Here is a 21,658-nt window from a genome sequence, read left to right as displayed (position 1 = left end):
TTGGGAGTGTGGGAGGAAACCGAAGAAAGATCTCGGAGAAAACCCACGCAGGTAGGTCACGGGGAGAACGTACAAACTCCGCACAGACAAGCACCCGTGGTCGGGATCGAACCGGGGTCTCCGCTGCTGCAAGTGCTGTAAGGCAGCAACTCTACCGCTGTGCCACCGTGCCACCCTTTTAATTGACCCCTATAAAATCGCCCCTAGAGTGTAGGGAGTGTATGAGAAAATGGAATTACATAGAATTAGCAAGAATGGGTGATCGATGGTCAGCATGGACTCGGTGGGCCGAAGGGCCAGTTTCCATGCTATATCTCTAAAACTATCTTAATTAACAGTTGTCATTAGCCCTATATTGACTATTTGTCACGTTATATGAACTAATTATGATTTAATTTTACAGACCGGAACGGTTTTTAATTTGGCTGGCATCAGAAAATTAAATGCAAATTATTTTTCTATGTAGTTATGGAACGAACTGCCGTCAAAATCTAAAATCATTTAAAAAAAACCCCGAAATATTGAAAATTTAATTAAAAAAGATTTAATGCATAAATCTAGATTTCATAAACTGGTTACAAAGGTTCGCCTTCGTAATGATTGAACAGGATCTCAGGTGACAATACTGATTTTGGCTGAACTTTGAACCAGCCTCCGTCGATATCTGTTTTATTTTCTCGTTAAACCTTCGCGATAAGCGATGAACCGCCGGAGATTGGTCTTCACGTTGTCCAGAACCAGTCGTTGATCTATGGTGAGGTTACCCTTTCCTTCCTTTTGGATCTAAAGTAAGAGTTTGCAGTCAGAGATAGTAATAATAACTGTGAAGGAATATTTATATTTATGAACATTTGTTCAACAGTCACTTCACTGATCAATACCACTTTTATCCCCCTCCCCCCACTCTTTCCTCTCCTGCCCGTCCCATTCCTCCGATAACCCACCTCTCTAGGTTGTCTGAAGAAGGGTTTCGGCCCGAAACGTTGCCTATTTCCTTCGCTCCATAGATGCTGCTGCACCCGCTGAGTTTCTCCAGCTTTTTTGTGTAACCCTCTCTAGGTTTAATGTTCACTTCTCTCCTTATCCGACACCCATTTGTCTCCTTTTCACCTCGAGCATTTGTCACCGACTCCACCCATATGTCACCTGTATCCACCCATCGCTTGTCTGAAGACGGGTCCCGACCCGAAACGTTACCGATCCATGTTCTCCAGGGATGCTGTCTGACCTGCTGAGTTATTCCAGTTTTTTTTCGTGTCTATCACTCTCCAGTCTTTGTCCCACCCCCCGCCTCTCTTAGAGTCAGCATCAAAAAGCTTGGAAACAAGCCCTTGGTAACCCAACTTGCCCATACCGACCAACATGCCCCCTCTACTCTAGTCCCACCTGCCTGCGTTTGGCCCATATCCCTCTAGTCAAGTCAAGTCAACTTTATTCTAAAGTCTGAAGGGTTTTGACCCGAAACGTTGCCTATTTCCTTCGCTCCATAGATGCTGCTGCACTCGCTGAGTTTCTCCAGCAATTTTGTCTACCTTCGATTTTCCAGAATCTGCAGTTCCTTCTTAAACAACTTTATTCTCAACCTGTCCTACCCACGTACCCCTCTAAACGTTTCTTAAAAGTTGCGATTGTAACTATTTTCCAGCTTTCTTGCTCCCCACCCCCGCCCCCACCCTCACCCCCACCCCAAACAGTTTGAAGAAATGTCCCGACCCAAAACTGAAGTGGGTCCAGTCCAAAACATCTCCAGTCCATTTCCTCCATGGATGCTGCTTGACCTGCTCTATATACACACATACAAACACACTTATTTTATATGTATATAGGGGATATATATATATGTGTGTGTATATATATATATGTGTGTGTATATATATATATGTGTGTGTGTATATATATATATGTGTGTGTATATATGTGTGTATGTGTATGTATATATATATATATATATATATATATATATATATATATATATATATATATATATATATATATATATATATATAATAAAATATATATATATATTGTACATAATGTGTGTTTATACACACATATATATATACACATATGCATTATATACACACAATAATGTGCATATAATGTATATATACACACACATATCTATATATACACACACACACACATATATATACACATATGCATTGTATACACACAATAATGTGCACATAATGTATATATACACACACATATCTATATACACACACACACATATATATATACACATATGCATTGTATACACACAATAATGTGCATATAATGTATATATACACACATATCACACACACACATTACATGGATGTATAATTTCTGCTACCACAGTGCACGCTACAGCAATTACCCTCGATTTGAAGACGGGTTGGAATGATTTCAGGGCGTGGAGCAGCTTCATTTGCCGTGCTGCCCTGTCGGCCTCAAGTCCATCGGCAAAGATGTCGATGAGGGCATCAAGGGCTTCGCCCACCACCACCAGCGACGAATCCTTGGCCATCACTTGCAGCAAGAAGTCACCCATCACCTGCGACGTGTAAACACACGGGATTACACAAGGTCAAATAATTTACCAATGACCGAGGCAACAGATCATTTTTATTCAGCGCACAGAGGCGCAGCGGGTAGAGCTGATGCCTCGCAACACCCCAGAGACCCAGGTTCAACCCTGACCTCGGGTGCTGACTTTGTGGAGTTTGCATGTTCTCACTGCAACCACGCGGTTTTTTCCACCGGGTGATCTGGTTTCCTCCCACATCCCAAAGACGTGCGGGTTTATAGGTTAATGGGCTTTGGTAAATTGCCCCTGGTGTGCAGGGAGTGGATGAGAATGTGGGACAACATAGAACTAGTGTGAACAGTGATTGCTGGTCAGTATGCACTCAGTGGACCGAAGGGCCTGTTTCCCTGCTGTATCTCCAAAGTCAACCACGGGAGTAACGGGTCTGTAACAGGAAGCTCGTACATCTTGGTGCAGGAACAAGGAACTTCAGATGCTGATTTACCAAGGAACGACACAGAGTGCTGGAGTAACTCAGCGGGTCAGGCAGCATCTCTGGTGAATATGGATAGGTGACGTTTCAGGTCAGGACCCTTTTTTTTTTGCAATGTTTACATCTTAAAAAGTCAATATAACTTGGTTTAAAAAAAACCCGAGACTTTTAGACATTAGACATACAGTGCGGACACAGGCCCTTCGGCCCACCTAGTCCATGCCGACCGGCGATCGTCCGAACACATGTTCCGTCCAACACTCGAGAGATAATTTACAATTTACTGAAGCCAATTAACCTACACACCTGCACGTCTTGGGAGTGTGGGAGGAAGCCGAAGCACCCGGAGAAAACCCATGCGGTCACGGGGAGAACGTGCAAACTCCATACAGACATGCACAGATCGAACCCGTGTCTCAGGAGCTGTGAGTAGCTGTGAGTTCTAATGCTGTGCCACTATGCTGCCCTGAACTCAGGAACAGCGAGGTGAAAGCAGCTTGTTCTACGTAGTATATTATCTTCCCGCTACCTTGAGAGTGGCGCCGGTGTTCTCCTCCTTGGCGAGGACGTGGCCACTAATTCCCACCATGGCCACTACGTTGACACGGGCACAGGCGTTCTCACACTGGGCTCCCGCTTCACACAACCGCATCAGCTGCTCCGCGCTCAGACCCTGCTGCCGGGCGAGGGAAAGGAAAGGGTTAAAGTGTCCGCAAAGCTTTTCAGTTGTCACCACAAACTCACCTGTGCAAAGTTTAGCAATGTTTGAATTAAACTAAACTTGGCAGTGGCATTTGAGTGGCTTTTAGATCAGCACACAGCTACGCAGGGGATAGAGGGACATGGATCATGGGCAGCCACAGGAGATCAGTTTAACTTGGCGTCTGTTCCTAGACTCACCCACTAGTGGAGACATCCTCTCCACATCCACTCTATCCTGGTCTTTCACTATTCGGTAAGTTTCAATGAGGTCCCCACTCATATAGAGTCCTAGAGTGATACAGCATGGAAACAGGCCTTTCGGCCCAACTTGCCCACACCGGCCAACATGTCCCATCTACACTTGTCCCACCTGCCTGCATTTGGCCCCTTATCCCTCCAAACCTGTCCTGTCCATGTACCTGTCCAAATGTTTCTTAAACGTTGGCAGTAGTCCTTGCCTCAGCTACCTCCTCTGGCAGCTCGTTCCATACACCCACCACTCTTTGTGTGAAAAAGTCACCCTTCAGTTTCTTATTAAATCTTTTCCCCTTCACCTTGAACTTATGTCCTCATCTTTCTAAAGAAAAAAATCGCGTAAGTGGGACACAGGTCCTTAAATCTACCATGGCTTACTTGAGGAATATTGTTGGACGACATTATCTGCATCAATGATCTCTGCGCACCAGTCACGGCCTCCAAGAACTCAGAGTCCTGTGGGATCTCTGAAACAGAATGAAAACAAACATGTAGCCGACACGCCAGCCGACCGGGGCACGGGGAACCCGCCCGTCGGTGGGTCGGAGTATCAGGGACGGAGCTGGAGAGGTCGGACGGGAGGAGCGAGGGCCGGTGAACCGGGGTAATGCTGCCTCCAGCTGCAAGCTTGAAGGTGGGCTGCAGGGGGCGCCCTGGGACACAAAGATGGGAGTAGGAGAGGAGAGGGGAGGGGAGGAGAACTGATCCAGTAAATCGAGCGCATGGGCCGACCGCACTTTGAAACATGGCGGCCCCCGCACGTGTGATCAACGCAAAAGGAACTTTACTGTGCAGTTGCATAAAGTGATAAATAAAGCACGATTGCACTGATGAGCTACAGGAGGCAAACAAATACAATCACATTAAACATCTAAATTTCAAATGATTCAAATCCGGAGAGTTTAGAATTATCACGATTATCCAATTCAGTTTTGTCGCAGTTTTGGGAGTCAAATACTGGAACGGGCTTAGTGAGGAATTGGAATTTTGTAGCTCTCTGTCGAGTTTCAAAAAAAGCCTTAAAATGTAAAATAATTAAGGATTATAATGTAAAACGATTGAAATGTAAAATATGTAAGGATTACAATTTGGAGGAAATTTTATTATTTTTTTTCTTTCCTTTGTAACGCTGATATTCTGGGTTATTTTATGGATTGTATAGGATAGGCAAAAATAGGCTTTGTGGCTTCTGCCGATTCCTTTTTTGGTCATTGATTATGTGAACGTTGTGTGATATTAAGGACCCTTATCACCCATCACATCACATCTTCTCCATTCTGCCATCTGGGATGAGGTAGGTACAGGAGTATCAGCTGCAGAGCCAGCAGGATGCTACACAGCTTCTTCCCACAAGCAATCAAAATGGTTCACGGACTGTGTCCACTCTCCCATACACCATACACCCCCACACATCTAACCTCGCCCAAACTTTGACAGCTAGGCACCTGACACCTTCCCCAACATGTTCCCGATGTTGGGGATGTCCGGAACAAGGTGGTCACAGTTTAAGGATAAAGGGGAAAATCTTTTAGGACCGAGATGAGAAAAACATTTTTCACACACAGAGAGTGGTGAATCTGTGGAACTCTCTGCCACAGAAGGTAGTTGAGGCCACACAGTTCATTGGCTATATTTAAGAGGGAGTTAGATGTGGCCCTTGTGGCTAAAGGGATCAGGGGGTATAGAGAGAAGGCAGGTACAGGATACTGAGTTGGATGATCAACCATGATGATATTGAATGGCGGTGCAGGCTCGAAGGGCCGAATGGCCTACTCCTGCACCTATTTTCTATGTTTGTGTCTTAATCATTTCACAGCCCCCAACTTTGCTTTAAAGAGAGAAGCAGAATGTAGTTACGAGGTGAATAGTTAAGCATCTGGTGCCACCTCGGACGTAGCATATTTGGATATCTATATGAATCCTTCCACCTTGGAACCCATCAAACTGGATCCAGCTAAGGCTTAATGGTGGCACTGTAACTGGATTAAATTAGCTTGATCAGATCCAGTCCACTTACTGAACTCAGATCCTGTCACCGTAAAGTCACTGTTCGGTCTCAATGTCTGTTTTTCGTTCAATTTTAGATATGTTAATTTTAAAGTCGTATATATTTATTCTGTTTTTTTATTAATTACACCGACAGGAACTGATGACAAACAATTTTCCGTTTCTTCTGTGTATGTAAATACTCAGTGAAATGACAATAAAGTTAATACTGACTACTGAAATTGATACAGTCTTTTTAATGTATGGCCAAAATAAATTATTCATTCATGCATTCATTCAATTAATTAATTAATTAATTAATTAATTAATTAATTCATACATTCAATCATTCATTCAATCATCATTCATTCATTCAATCATCCATTCATTCATTCATTCATTCATCCATTCAATCATTCATTCATTCATCCATTCAATCATTCATTCATTCATTCATTCATTCATTCATTCATTCAATCATTCATCAATCATTCATGCATCATTCATTCATTCATTCATTCATTCATTCATTCATTCATTCATTCATTCAATTCATTCATTCATTCATTCATTCATTCATTCATTCATTCAATCATTCATTCATTCATTCATTCATTCATGCATCCATTCAATCATTCATTCATTCATTCATTCAATCGTTCATTCATTCATTCATACATTCATTCATTCATTCAATCATCATCATGCATTCAATCATTCATTCATTCATTCATACATTCATGCATTCAATCATTCAATCCATTCATTCATTCATTCATTCACTCACCGGACTGAGAGAAGACGAGGTTTGTGAGATGCTGGGAGAGTGTGTGAAGGGCAGCAGGCCCACCGAGTCTTTCCACGTCCAAAGTTGAGAGCAGATTATTCAGGCAGGTCAGGGCTCGACACTGTACCCGTGTCATCCTACAGAAAACACACACCAGACTTTACAGGTGTTTACGAAGGAACTGCAGATGCTGGAAAATCGAAGGTTAGCAAAAGTGCTGGAGAAACTCAGCGGGTGCAGCAGCATCTATGGAGCGAAGGAGATAGGCAACGTTTCGGGACGAAACGTTGCCTATCTCCTTCGCTCCATAGATGCTGCTGCACCCGCTGAGTTTCTCCAGCATTTTTGTGTACCCAGGCTTGGCAGGTTTGTTTAGAGGTCCAGCGCAGAGAGAGGCCCTTCTTCGGCCCACCGAGTCCGCACCGACCAGTGATCCACACACACACACACACGACAATTTACACATACACCAAGCCAATTAACCTACAAACCTGCACGTCTTTGGAGTGTGGGAGGAAACCGAAGAACTCAGAGAAAACCCACGCTGGTCACGGGGAGAACGTACAAACTCCACACAGACAGCACCCGTAGTCGGGGTCGAACATTCTTGATCAGTACGAGTATCAGGGGTTACAGGGAGAAGGCAGGAGAATGGGGTTAGGAGGGAGAGATAGATCAGCCATGATTGAATGACAAGAGTAGACTTGATGGGCCGAATGGTCTAATTCCATTCCGGTTCCTTATGACCATACGAACGCGGGTCTCTGGCGCTGCGAGGGAAGCAACTCTACCGCTGCGCCGTCGTGCCGCCACAACGGTTCCCAACTTTAACGCCACGTTTGTATCTCCTCGCCAAAGTTACAAGGTCCAGACTTACTTTGCCAACAAGGGTCGCCAAGGAGGACTCTCCGTACAAGCATCCACCGTGGCACTCTCAGCAAACACCGTCTTCTCCAAAACCTACGGATTTACCAATCAAAACAAACGTTACTCACAAGCGGAGCAGATCACCAGCACACAGAGAGCGGCCAATCACTAGACAAAGAACAAGGACAACTGCGGCACACACACACATTGCGGGCCGAAGGGCCAGCGCCTCATCTTTTCTCATTTCCTCAACAGCCTCATTTCTTTAGTCAGAGGGTGACTTATCTGTGGGATACTGCCCCACAGAAGGCTGTGGAGGCCAAGTCAGTGGATATATTTAAGGCAGGGATAGATAGATACTTGATTGGTGGTGGGCCTGATCTCAGACAACGATGAGAAGGCCTACCGGGAGGAGGTGGCTGATCTAGCACTCGGGTGCCAGGATAACAGCCCCCTCTTGAACATCAAAAAAACGAAGGAGCTGATCATGGACTTTAGGAGGGCACATCATCCGAGGACGTACACTCCATTGAGGATAAATGGGGATCCTGTGGATAGGGTGAACTGTTTTAAATATCTGGGAGTCCACATCTCTGAGGATATGACATGGGCATCACACGCCTCAGCACTCGTGAGTAAGGCAAGGCAGCGTCTTTACCACCTCAGGCAATTGAGGAAATTCAGAGTGTCTCCGAGGATCGTCCAGTGCTTCTACGCAGCAGCGGTGGAAAGCATCTTGTCCGGGAACATTACCATCTGGTTTGGGAATTGCTCTGCCAAGGACAAGAAGGCTCTGCAGAGAGTAGTGCGTTCGGCCGAACGCACTATGGGAACTTCACTCACCCCCCTGCAGGAACTATACAACAGAAGGTGCAACTCCAGAGCAAATAAAATCATGGGAGACACCTTCCACCCCTGCAACGGACTGTTCCAGCTGCTACGGTCAGGCAAACGCCTCCGTTGCCATGCGGTGAGAACGGAGAGGTTGAGAAGGAGTTTCTTCCCAGAGGCAATTCGGACTGTAAGCGCCTATCTCACCAGGGACTAACTCCACTGAACGTTTTTCCTTCCATTATTTATTATGTAAAAGAATATGTGTGTTATGCTTGTGTTTGTAGTTTGTTTGGTTGTTTTGTTGTTTGTCTTTTGCACAAAAGTCCGCGAGCATTGCCACTTTCATTTCACTGCACATCTCGTATGTGTATGTGACAAATAAACTTGACTTGACTTGATTAGTACAAATGTCAGAGGTTATGGGGAGAAGGCAGGAAAATGGGATTAGGAGGGAGAGATAGATCAGCTGTGATTGAATGGCAGAGTAGACGATGGGCCGAATGGCCAAATTCTGTTCCTATCACATGACCTGGGCACTGTATTTGTACTGGAATGTTTATTTCTATAAGATGGACGTCGGAAGATCTAATTAGTTATCATTTTCTGCAGCTCGTTTTCTTCATCTCCTCTATGTGCAATGGTGCTTTCATTGTTATGTGTGCAAATACTAATGTCGCAGTTAATTTATTTTCGGAAGTCCAGTCCAGTATTCCCACACCCAAACCCATCTCCGATTACGGGATCAGGATTACAGAAATTCCCCCTGGTTTCCATTCCTGTGGGATTTTTTATTATAAGAGCAAAGGTTGTGACTGTGGTTCAATAATGCACCAGATACTTAACGCGCCTAAGGGCGGCCCAGCGTTAGACTCGCTGCCTCACAGCACCCGAGACCCAGGTTCGATCCCGACTACGGGTGCTGCCTGTACGGAGTTTGTACACTTGCCCGGAGACCACGTGGGTTTTTCTCCGGGTGTTCCGGTTTCCTTCCACACTCCAAATACGTACAGATTTGTGGGTTAATTGGCTTCTGTAAATATATTAAACTGTCCCTTGTGTGTAAGATCGTGTTGGCGTGCGGGGATCGCTGGTTGGCGCGGACTCCGCGGGCCGAAGGGCCTGTTTCCGCACTGTATCCTTAAATTAAAACTAAACTCCAAAGACATGCGGGTTTGTAGGTTAATTGGCTTCAGAGGGTGGTGGAGGCCGGTTCTCTGGATACTTTCAAGAGAGAGCTAGATAGCGGAGTCAGGGGATATGGGGAGAAGGCAGGAACGGGGTACTGATTGGGGATGATCAGCCATGATCACAGTTTCCGCTCTGTATCTCTAAAGCCTAGAGTGGAAAGTCGACACAATCTACTTTCAGATTTCTGGGAGTTTGTGTGAAGTTTTGCTGCCATCCACTGTAACAGTGTTACATGTGAATATTTCGATTCACACTCGAACTGCAAGTGAGAAACTCTAACAAGGTAACAATTTGATTCCTCAGCTGCCAAAAGACTCCCTTCCCCAGAGACGGGAAACACCTCCACCCATGCCAACCCATGCCCAGGTATTCACAGTTTGTAGGGTTTGTAGGTTAATTGCCTTCAGAGGGCGGTGGAGGCCGGTTCTCTGGATAACAAGTGCGCTCGTGATTTTGTCCGGATTAAAGGAGGTGCCAGATCACCAGTTGCCGGAAGATCAAAGATGGACCGGTACTTTGAAACCCGTCTATCTTCCACTGACTAATATTATTGTTTGACAGCTTTGCATAAAATCTAGTTGTAAATAAATATTATCTTCGCCATTGTTACAAACTCATTCCCGGCTGTTAAATTTCTGAAGCTACAAGGCTAAACACGCCGGCAACCATTAAATATTCTCTCAAGATATATGTTGGGTAAAGACCCTGATAAGAAAATAGCCCTTCAGCCCATCAAGTCTGCACAGACCAGTGTTCCCTCCATACACTGACACTGTCCTACACACATACACTATGGACAATTTTACCGATTAACCTACAAACTTGCAGGTGTTTGTAGTGTGGGAGGAAACCGGAGCACCCAGAGAAAACCCACGCAGGTCACGGGGAGAACGCACAAACTCTGTACAGACGGCACCCGTAGTCGGGATCGAACCCGGGTCTCTGGCGCGGTGAGGCAGCGACTCTACCGCTGCGCCACCGTGCCGGGTAGGAAAGGTTTCAGTGATGATTCCATGTTTTGTGTAATGAGGTCCACTAAAATTCTTATTTGCATGCAGTGCAGTAATGGTGTTAGCGTACGCAAGCACAATCTTAGATTAAGTACAAGTGTGTAGCAATAGCAGAGAATGTATATACATGGGCCAAACACGGGCCGGTGGGACTAGAGGAGATGAGGCATCTTGGTTGGCGGGGGCAAGTTGGGCCTCTTTCCAAACTGTCCCAAGATGCAGCACAGAACGCCACAGGAGATCCTTTTTCCCAGTGGCCATCAACATAGCATAGAAACAAGGTGCAGGAGTAGGCCATTCGGCCCTTCGAGCCTGCAGCGCCATTCAATATGATCATGGCTGATCATCCAACTCAGTATCCTGTACCTGCCTTCTCTCCATACCCCCTGATCCCTTTAGCCACAAGGGCCACATCTAACTCCCTCTTAAATATAGCCAATGAACTGGCCGCAACTACCTACTGTGGCAGAGAATTCCAGAGATTCACCACTCTCTGTGTGAAAAATGTTTTCCTCATCTCGGTCCTATAAGATTTCCCCCTTATCCTTAAACTATGACCCCTTGTTCTGGACTTCCCCAACATCGGGAACAATCTTCCTGCATCTAGCCTGTCCAACCCCTTAAGAATTTTGTACATTTCTATAAGATCCCCCCTCAATCTTCTATATTCTAGCGAGTACAAGCCGAGTCTATCCAGTCTTTCTTCATATGAAAGTCCTGACATCCCAGGACTTCATATCATTCTTGACATCCCAGGAGTCAGTCTGGTGAACCTTCTCTGCACTCCCTCTATGGCAATAATGTCCTTCCTCAGATTTGGAGACCAAAACTGTACGCAATACTCCAGGTGTGGTCTCACCAAGACCCTGTACAACTGCAGTAGAACCTCCCTGCTCCTAGACTCAAATCCTTTTGCTATGAATGCTAACATACCATTCGCACTGTCAAACTGTACAACTCCTTCCCCTTTTGGTCGTGGAGTAGACGGAGACTGACTACCCCCCCCCCCCCCCCCCCACCCCACCCCCACCCCCACCCCACCCCCCCCCACCCTTTCCACTTAATTTCATGCTTCATATACTTTGTGTGTTTTATAACTGTTGGCTGATCAATTCCCCTCCTGGGATCAATAAAGTTCTGTTGTATCGTGTGGTAATGTACGACTGTGATAATCACCACGGAGGGATTTCTTGGTCGTTACCTTTTTTGGAATGAGGTTGTTGACAAGAGCGGAGAGGACTTCTGCAGACAGGCAGAGCGGAGAAAGAAGCGAGCCGGGCCCTTCAGTCACACCCTCGTCACTATCATCGCTGCTCAATATCTCCTCCCATTCATCATCTGACGGCTCTGAGAACAAACAGCAACACAGAGGATGGATGGGGATCAGTAATCAGTTTAGTTTCAACATAGACAATAGCTGCAGGTGTAGGCCATTCAGCCCTTCGAGCCAGCACCACCATTCAATGTGATCATGGCTGATCATCCACAATCAGTACCCCATTCCTGCCTTCTCCCCATATCCCCTTGACTCCACCATGTTTAAGAGCCCTATCTAGCTCTATCTAGCCTCAAAAAGGCTGGCAGCATCACCAAGGACCCACATCATCCTGGCCACACACTCATCTCCCCGCTGCCTTCAGGTAGAAGGTACAGGAGCCTGAAGACTGCAACGTCCAGGTTCAGGAATAGCTACTTCCCCACAGCCAACAGGCTATTGAACTTAACTCAAACAAAACTCCGAACATTAATAACCCATTATCTGTTTATTTGCACTTTATCTGTTTTATTTATTCATGTGTGTATATATATTTATATAATGGTATATGGACATACTGATCTGTTCTGTATTCATGCCAACTATGTTCTGTTGTGCTGAAGCAAAGCAAGAATTTCACTGCCCTATCTGGGACACATGACAATAAACTCTCTTGAATCTTGACTCCCTCTTGAAAACATCCAGAGAACCGGCCTCTACCACCCTCTGAGGCAGAGAATTCCACAGATTCACAACCCTCTGTGTGAAAAAGTTTTTCATCTCCGTTCTAAATGGCCTACCCCTTATTCTTAAATTGTGGTCCCCTGGTTCTGGACTCCCCCAACATCGGGAACATGTTTCCTGCCTCTAGCGTGTCCAAACCCTTAATAATCTTATATGTTTCAATAATCCAACAATGAACCCGAAGCATCTCCTTTAAACTTTGCCCCCCTCACTAGTGCCTGCCTTCTATTCTTTTACATTTTCACCCTGGGGTTAAAGGTTCTGACTGCTGGCTCATCACATGCCTCACATAATTGTGTGTCCACCTCAGGTCTCCCCTTGACCCCCCATCACAAAGGCGACAACCTCCCACCGTTTCACAGTAACTTCACAAAATTCTATTGTGCGTTCAGTTACTGGTTGGATAACCTCGGAAGCTGCTCTGACCAGCACCCAGAAATTAATTAGATCGCCTGTTACCCAACGGCAAGGTGCTTAAGTGTACACATTTCACTAATTGGTCCTTCAATAAGTTTGTTATGTCTAATAGGTGAAGCCACAGGGAGGAATGTTTTCGTCGGAGCAGTTAATATCTCAGATAACATTCTCACAAATGGTTGCAATAGTCCAATGTTGGTTTAGTGTAAGGTAGACAAAAGTGCTGGAGAAACTCAGCGGGTGCAGCAGCATCTATGGAGCGAAGGAAATAGGCAACGTTTCGGGCCGAAACCCTTCCGGGTTTCGGCCCGAAACGTTGCCTATTTCCCCAAGGGATTCGTCCCGAAACGTCGCCTAATTCCCGACGGTTTCGTCCCGAAACGTTGCCTATTTCCCAAGGGTTTCGGCCCGAAACGTTGCCTATTTCCCAAGGGTTTCGTCCCGAAACGTTGCCTATTTCCCAAGGGTTTCGGCCCGAAACGTTGCCCATTTCCCAAGGGATTCGTCCCGAAACGTCGCCTAATTCCCAAGGATCTGTTAAAAAAAAGTCTATAAGTTGGAGGGTTTAAGAAGGAACTGCAGATGCTGGAAAAATCGAAGGTAGACAAAAAAGCTGGAGAAACTCAGCGGGTGCAGCAGCATCTATGGAGCGAAGAGATAGGCAACGTTTCGGGCCGAAACCCTTCTTCAGACTGATTTAGATTAGTTTAGTTTCATTTAATTTAGAGACACAGCGAGGAAACTGGCCCTTCGGCCCACCGAGTCCATACTGACCAGCAATCGAAGTACACTAGGTAGGCCCCCCTCAGTCATGACTGACCATGGGTGATGCATCCTAGATGTTGGCTGCTTGCTCCAAGCCTCGGCTGGTGCAGCGTCGCTTGTGGCTGGAGAGATTAATGCTGGAGTGACAGTCTCTGTGGCAAAGATCACATCTGTGTGTGTGTGTGTGTGTGTGTGGGGTGTCCGGTTTGTTGAAGTTGCCGCGCTCTTATCTGGGCGCCTGCTTGTCTGCCGCTGCGTTCAACAGTTCACGCTGACACACACTAGGGACAATTTACACTTACGCCAGAGCCAATTAACCTACAAACCCCTACGTCTTTGGAGTGTGGGAGGAAACCTAAGATACCGGAGAAAACTTACGGGGAGAACGTGCAAACTCCGTACAGACAGCACCCGTAGTCGGGATCGAACCCTGGTACCTGGCGCTGCAAGGCAGCAACTCTACCGCTGCGCTACCGTGCTGCTCATGAATTGGACCCACACAGTGGTCACTGCCAGGGACGGTGGTGGAGGCCGATACTATAGTGGCCTTTAAGAGGCTTTTAGATGGATGAGCAGGGGACGCAGGCATGTGAATGTGGTGCATTGGTACAGGTGTTGGGGTGAATATATCATCAGCAGCTGGACTGAAGTGGTGATGGACAGAGAGGGGCATGGCCATTATCGGTTCAGTTTGGGGCTAAAGAGAATACCCAGACAGTACATGGTCTGGTTTGGATAAATACAGCAACTAGTGAGACGGATGGAACACCACCAGACTCAGGAACAGCTTCTTCCCCTCTGTTATTAGGCTTCTGAACGGTCCTTCCATAAGCTGGGGTACTGTCCGATTCACCTCTACCCCATTGTGGACATTGGACTTAGTCTCTGGAACTGATGCGCTATAATGTACAGGTATCAGGGGTAACGGGGAGAAGGCAGGAGAATGGGGTTAGGAGGGAGAGATAGATCAGCCATGATTGAATGGCGGAGTAGATTCGATGGCCTCATTCTACTCCTATTCCTTACGGCCTTGTGACTGAATGCTGAGAACTATAATCTGCACCCTGTATCTGCCCTCATGCTCTATACGTTACACTGGAGTTTGACGATTGTATCTAAGTGTGGTATATCTGAGCCATTTGGATAAGTAAGTAAGTTTATTGGCCAAGTATTCACATACAAGGAATTTGCCTTGGTGCTTCGCCCACAAGTAACAACATGACATACAGTGACAGTTACGAATGACTAAACTAAACATTAATAATAATAAAACATGAATGATAAAACACCATTGATCAAGCATGTGAACCAACAAAATACCAGATCAAAGGGAGGCTACAGACTTTTGGCTGTTGAGTAGAGCAACTACTCGTGGATAAAAACTGTTTTTATGTCTGGCTGTGGCAGCTTCGACAGTCCGGAGTCGCCTTCCAGAGGGAAGTGATTCAAAACAAAGCTCATCACTGTTCCTTGGGGCACGTGACAGTAAATAAACCCAAACTTAAAATAAACATCTATGAATGCAGTTAATGGCGAAGATTGCCAAGGATGTCTGGATACTGTGAGCCTCTGTCTTGAAGACTGAGGGCCTCTCCTGCCCTCTTGTGGGGATTCTTCCAAAGATTAAATATTCTCCCGTTAAAGAAATTACCTTGAGATAAAATGGCACACCACACTTCTTGGAGACGATGACCTCTGCTTATTGGTCCCGTAATGTCAACGCTACACCTTCCCTGGAGAGCACCAGACGGCGTTTGTATGTTTCAATCGGATCGCCTCTCATTCTTCCAAACTCAAGAGAGAATAGGATCAGTTTAGAAGGATGAGGGGGCGGGAACCGACATCATTGAAACTTACCCGAATAGTGAAAGGCCTGGATCGGGTGGAAGAGGAGAGGATGTTTTCACTAGTGGGAGAGTCTAGGACCAGATGCCATAGCCTCAGAACAAAAAGAAAGGAGACGAGGAGGAATTTCTTTAGCCCGAAGCTGCTCCTGACCCTGGGACTCAGCGGGTCAGGCAGCATCCATGGAGGGAATGGACAAGCCGCGTTTCGTTTCAGGACCCCTCTTCAGATCGACAAGGACCAATCTCCCCCACCGATCGGTCAGTCCTTCTCCCCGCTCCCATCAGGCGAGAGGTACAGAAGTATGAAAACGCACACCTCCAGATTCAGGGACAGTTTCTTCCCAGCTGTTATCAGGCAACTGAACCATCCTACCACAACCAGCGAGCAGTGCTGAACCGCTATCCACTTCATTGGTGACCCTCGGACTATCTTTAAGAAGGAACTGCAGATGCTGGAAAATCGAAGGTAGACAAAAATGCTGGAGAAACTCAGCGGGTGAGGCAGCATCTATGGAGTGAAGGAAATAGGCGTCGTTTCGACCCGAAATGTCGCCTAGTTCCATCGCTCCATAGATGCTGCCTCACCCGCTGAGTTTCTCCAGCATTTTTGTCTACCCTCGGATTATCTTTGATTGGACTTTACCTGGCACTAAACATTATTCCCTTTCTCATGTATCTGTACACTGTGGGCAGATCGATTGTAATCATGTACTGTCTTTCCGCTGACAGGTTAGCGCGCAACAAAAGCTTTTCACTGCACGCCTGAAGTCAATGCTTTGTGTTGTGATGAGTGAGCAGGGAAAGTGTTGATGTACACGGGCTGGCCACTGGAGGGCAGCATTATTCCAGAAGTAACAGCAGCAATTTGACCAAAGCCTAACCTTGACAAAAAAAACATGTCACCTCTCGGAGTTGGTGGAAACCCTAATCGATCAATGCAGCGGCAGAGTTGCTGCCGCACAGCGCCAGAGTCCCAGGTTCGATCCCGACCACGGGCGCTGCCTGTACGGAGTTTGTACGTTCTCCCCGTGAACTGCGTGGGTTTTCTCCGGGTGCTCCGGTTTCCTCCCACACTCCAAAGACGTACAGGTTTGTAGGTTAATTGGCTTGGTGTAGATGTAAATTGGCCTTAGTGTGTGTGTGTGTGTGTGTGTGTGTGTGTGTGTGTGTGTGTGTGTGTGTGTGTGTGTGTGTGTGTGTGTGTGTGTGTGTGTGTGTGTGTGTGTGTGTGTGCAGTGTGTGTGTGTTCGTGTGTGGGGATAGTGTTAGTGCGGGTCGCTGGTCGGCAGAGACTCGGTGGGCCGAAGGGCCTGTTTCCACGCTGTATCTCTAAACTAGACTAAAGCCCCTCAGGCAGGTTCCCTGCATCCTCTCCTCCGCCACCCTCTGGCTATTCTTCAAACCAGGGGTGGGGTACCTTTTCATGGTGGAAGGCCGCATTAAGTTCGCTGTAATCTAATAAAGCCGCATCCAAGAAACTTCAATCAGATATGCTTCAAAATGTACATTATTTTGTTAAAATAGCCCTGATGACTTACTAATGTTTTAATTGTGGCCTTCAGTCAGGGAGGATTATTTTGTTGAATCTTCTTTTACTATTTGGTATTTTAAATACGTTCATTTTAAGATTAAAATTAAAATAATAAAAGACGAACAAAAACATATTAATAATAATAAAAAGATTTGTTCTACAAAATTTGGATTCATTCAAAAGGCCGCACTTAATGGCTTAGAGGGCCGCATGTGGCCTTAAGGCCTCATGTGTAGGTTCCCCACCCCTACATCAAACCCTGTTGCCAGAACTACAGCACCGAACACAGGAGGCGATCTCCTTGCGGGCAGGAGGTGGGGATAATATTTCCAACCCCCCCCTTTAGTCTTTTGTTTAACATCTTCTGCAAACTATTTAATACCAAATAAACTACTTTGAATGTGGACACAAGGAACTGCAGATGCTGGTTTCCTAAAGAAGGCACAGAGTGCTGGAGTAATTACATTTCTACATTTGCAGATGAGAGACCCGACCCCGAGTATCACCCATCCACGTTTAGTTTACCATAGACACTATTCAATAGGTGCATGAGTAAGCCATTCGGCCCTTCGAGCCAGTACCGGCATTCAATATGATCATGGCTGATCATCATTTAGTTTAGAGATACAGCGCAGAAAAATGCCCTTCAGCCCACCGAGTCCGTGCCGACCAGCGATCCCTGCACGTTAATACTACCCTATACACACTGGTGCCAATTTACATTTATACCAAGCCAACTAACCTACAAACCTGGACGTATTTGGAGTGTGGGAGGAAACTGAAGATTTTGGAGAAAACCCACACAAGTCACAAGGAGAACGTGCAAACTCCGTACAGGCAGCACCCGTAGTCAGGATCGAACCCGGGTCTCTGGCGCTGTGAGGCAGCAGCTCTACCAGCTGCGCCACTGTGTTCTCCAGAGATGCTGCCTGACCCACTGGGTGAGTCCAGCGCTCTGTGTCTTTATTTGCAGAAGAGAATAATGTTGGAACTAGATTTCACTCCAATACCTTCAGAACAACACATGTTCACGATGATCTCCAGGGCGGTCTGTTGTGCAGCAAGAAGGGCGGTAGCGAGCCTCAACTCCTCACTCCGCACCTAACAACAAATAATAGTGGACAAAAATCAGCTCCAGACATCGCTAGCAACCCCATCCCACTAAAACCCAAACGATACTTCAAACTTTCATCACTATTCAATGTTACAGTTTAGTTTAGAGATAGTGTGGAAACAGGCCCTTTGGCCCAGAGTCCGCGCCACCCAGCGATCGCCCCCCTTATACTATCCCACACACGGGCCAAAATTAACCTACAGACCTGCACATCTACTGGAGGTGCCGCTGAGAAGCCTCGCGGGTCGACGGGGCCCATGTCTGGGGCCGGGGTCGTTGTCACAGAGAGGACCCAACAGCGTTAGTGAAGAGGTCGGTGCGGCGGTCGATGATGGCGCCGTCCGATGAACGAGGACGGACCACGTGGAAGTGAGGACGCCGCTGCCGAGGAGGAGGACCGCGGTGGGGGGGGGGGGGGGGGGGGGGGGAAGAAGGACGAAGGGGGGGACCTAGCGCGGGGATACTTTGTAACTATATAAGTGCCATTTATGTGGTGACTATTTCACCGTGGCTTGTCACATGTAACAATAAAGTATTCAATTCAACTCAATCCAACCTTTGGCATGCGGGAGGAAACCAGAGCACCCAGAGGAAACCCACGTGGTCACGGGGAGAACGTGCAAACTCTAACAGACAGCACCCGTAGTCAGGATCATACCCGGGTCTATGGCGCTGCAAGGCAGCAACTCTACCGCCGTGCCACAGATTATTCGGCGCCCAGATGGTGTATTCTTTCTGGAGTAAAGAGTATCAGTTCCCAAGGCTAACATGGCCAGGAAACAAAATAATATAGTGAAATAATATATCTATCCATGTTCTCGAGAGATGCTGCCCAGAGTCGCAGAGATACTTCAGCACTTTGCGTTGCTTTTTTTCTGTAAAGCATCATCTGCAGTTCCTGGTTTCCACAGGAAATAACACCTGCCTTCTGTGTAAATCCATAGTCAATCCCATCGGCATCAACAGGAAACACAGGTATTTTGTTCAAAGTGAAAAATAATTAATTAACCACAAGAACGTCACAATGTAAAACGAGACGTAGTATTAATTTGCAGGAATGCATTGCATCTGCGTGAAGCCCAGGAGAAATATATGTTGGATTTTCCTTTACAATAAAAACCGTGTCCTATTCTGCCCCAAATGCTTTGGGTATTTACAACAATAAAAATACACTTCTTAACCAATGCAGGCACAAATCCCCCCAAGCTGAGAAATCTATACAAAGACGGAATCAAATTTTTGTAAATTCATTTAAAATATCAATGCAGCTGGTTCAAATAGATTGAAGGTAAATACAAATTTATGCAGATATTTTATTTTATATGGTTTAAATTTTGTAAAAAAAACGCCTTCTGTACTTTGAAAAACTTTAAATGATCGCACAATAAATGACATCGAAAATGTCTCGATCTAGATAGGGCTCTTGCAGATAGCGGAGTCAAGGGATATGGGGAGAAGGCAGGAACGGGGTACTGATTGGGGATGATCAGCCATGATCACATTGAATGGAGGTGCTGGCTCGAAGGGCCGAATGGCCTAATCCTGCACCTATTGTCTATTGTTTTAACTGGTCATTATATTTGATCCATAGACTTAGCTGTCAGTGTGGACAGTTAAATGAAGTTCTGTTAATTTAACGCATCTGTCTAGTTACAGAATGAAATAACTATCGTCTATTACTAATTATAATGTTAACTGTTGGCAATGCAAAAAAAAAAAAATGAAAATGGGAAGAGCAACTTCCAGTGCAGAAGAAAGGACAGCATTTAATTTATGAAATCAACAGGGTGGCACAGTGGTGCAGCTGGTAGAGTTGCTGCCTCAGTTCCATCCTGGCTGCGGGTACTGTCGCTGTGGAGTTCGCGCGTTCCCCATGTGACTGTGTGGGTTTCCTCCGGGTGCCCTGGTTTCCTTCCAGCTCCCAAAGACGTGCGGGTTTTTTGGCGAATTAGCCCTCTGCAAAACTGATCCCAAGTGTGTAGGGAGTGGATGAGAAGGTGAGATAACATAGAACTAGTGTGAACGGGCGATCGATGGTTGACGTCCAAAACCTGCACACTCTCTGGAGTGTGGGAGGAAACCGGAGCACCCGGAGAAAACCCACGTGGTCACATGGAGAACGTATAAACTCCACACAGACAGCACCCGCAGTCAGGATCAATAGACAATAGACAATAGGTGCAGGAGTAGGCCATTCGGCCCTTCGAGCCAGCACCGCCATTCAATGTGATCATGGCTGATCACCCCCAATCAGTACCCCGTTCCTGCCTTCTCCCCATATCCCCTGACTCCGCTATTTTTAGGAGCCCTATCCGGCTCTCTCTTGAAAGTATCCAGAGAACCTGCCTCCACCGCCCTCTGAGGCAGAGAATTCACCACTTTCTGTGCGAAAAAGTGTTTCCTCGTCTCCGTTCTAAATGGTTTCCTCCTTATTCTTAAACTGTGGACCCTGGTTCTGGACTCCCCCAACATCGGGAACATGTTTCCTGCCTCTAGCGTGTCCAAACGCTTAACAATCTTATATGTTTCAATGAGATTCCCTCTCATCCTTCTAAACTCCAGAGTGTACAAGCCCAGCCGCTCCATTCTCTCAGCATATGTCAGTCCCGCCATCCCGGGAATTAACCTTGTAAACCTACGCTGCACTCCCTCAATAGCAAGAATGTCCTTCCTCAAATTAGGGGACCAATACTGCACACAATACTCCAGGTGTGGTCTCACTAGGGCTTTGTACAACTGCAGAAGGATCCCGGGTGTCTGGCGCTGCAAGGCAGCAACCCAATCGCAGCGCCACCAGGGGCATTAAATAGCAGGCATCACAGAGCGATTTTCACAACGCACTTACAGGTAGGAAGTCCGAAATGTCTTCACTCGTGCCATCTCCCACTTTACTCTGTGGCGATATTCCCAGCGCATCATCCTCGGGATTGGGAGTACCGTTCTGACGAGTGTCGGTCATTTCCTCCTCCATCTCGGACCCTGCCTCGGTCTCGAGGGCTGCCCGCGCAGTCTGACTGAGAGTTACAATCGTCTGGCTGGCGTTCCTGTCCAGGGTCTCTGCCAGGGTCCTGATCACGGCGTTGATCGTCTCTGCCTGACTGCTGCAGGGGACAACACTCTTCACATTCCACACGGTACCTAAAGGGAAATGTTACTTACAATCAGTAGATGTGTGTGATAATAAAGCAAGATGCTGCAGCGAGGCAAGTCACCAGGCACCAGTGTCCCTCATCACTGCCGATTACACTGCCTGCAGCACCACACTGCATCAAATTACACTTTTTATTCATTAACCATTCAAAATGCATGAACTTGGGGAATATAAACTCACTCCAGCTAAACATGCACATGTCA

The 21,658-nt window shown here is 46.5% G+C and overlaps 1 protein-coding gene across 2 annotated transcripts in view; it reads right to left on the bottom strand.

Annotated features, from left to right (window-relative positions):
• Positions 1–528: 528 nt before the first annotated feature.
• Positions 529–21,658, bottom strand: part of heatr3 (HEAT repeat containing 3) — a 42,336-nt gene continuing 21,206 nt past the window's right edge. Inside the window, exons 7-15 of one of the 2 annotated variants that reach the window (XM_055648404.1) lie at positions 21,150–21,442; positions 18,201–18,291; positions 11,833–11,978; positions 7,610–7,692; positions 6,733–6,869; positions 4,338–4,426; positions 3,532–3,678; positions 2,360–2,536; positions 529–783 (exon numbers count right to left, since the gene is read on the bottom strand). In XM_055648404.1, the coding sequence (XP_055504379.1) occupies positions 670–783; positions 2,360–2,536; positions 3,532–3,678; positions 4,338–4,426; positions 6,733–6,869; positions 7,610–7,692; positions 11,833–11,978; positions 18,201–18,291; positions 21,150–21,442 (1,277 nt within the window). In that variant the 3' untranslated portion in view covers positions 529–669. The remainder of the gene's footprint in view (positions 784–2,359; positions 2,537–3,531; positions 3,679–4,337; positions 4,427–6,732; positions 6,870–7,609; positions 7,693–11,832; positions 11,979–18,200; positions 18,292–21,149; positions 21,443–21,658) is intronic. The other variant, XM_055648405.1, reaches the window with a different exon arrangement.

Source organism: Leucoraja erinacea, chromosome 17 (genome assembly GCF_028641065.1).
Source record: "Leucoraja erinacea ecotype New England chromosome 17, Leri_hhj_1, whole genome shotgun sequence".
NCBI classification, from domain to species: domain Eukaryota; kingdom Metazoa; phylum Chordata; class Chondrichthyes; order Rajiformes; family Rajidae; genus Leucoraja; species Leucoraja erinaceus.
The sequence above is the reverse complement of the archived record's forward strand: the minus strand, read 5'-3'. Positions and strand labels throughout refer to the sequence as shown.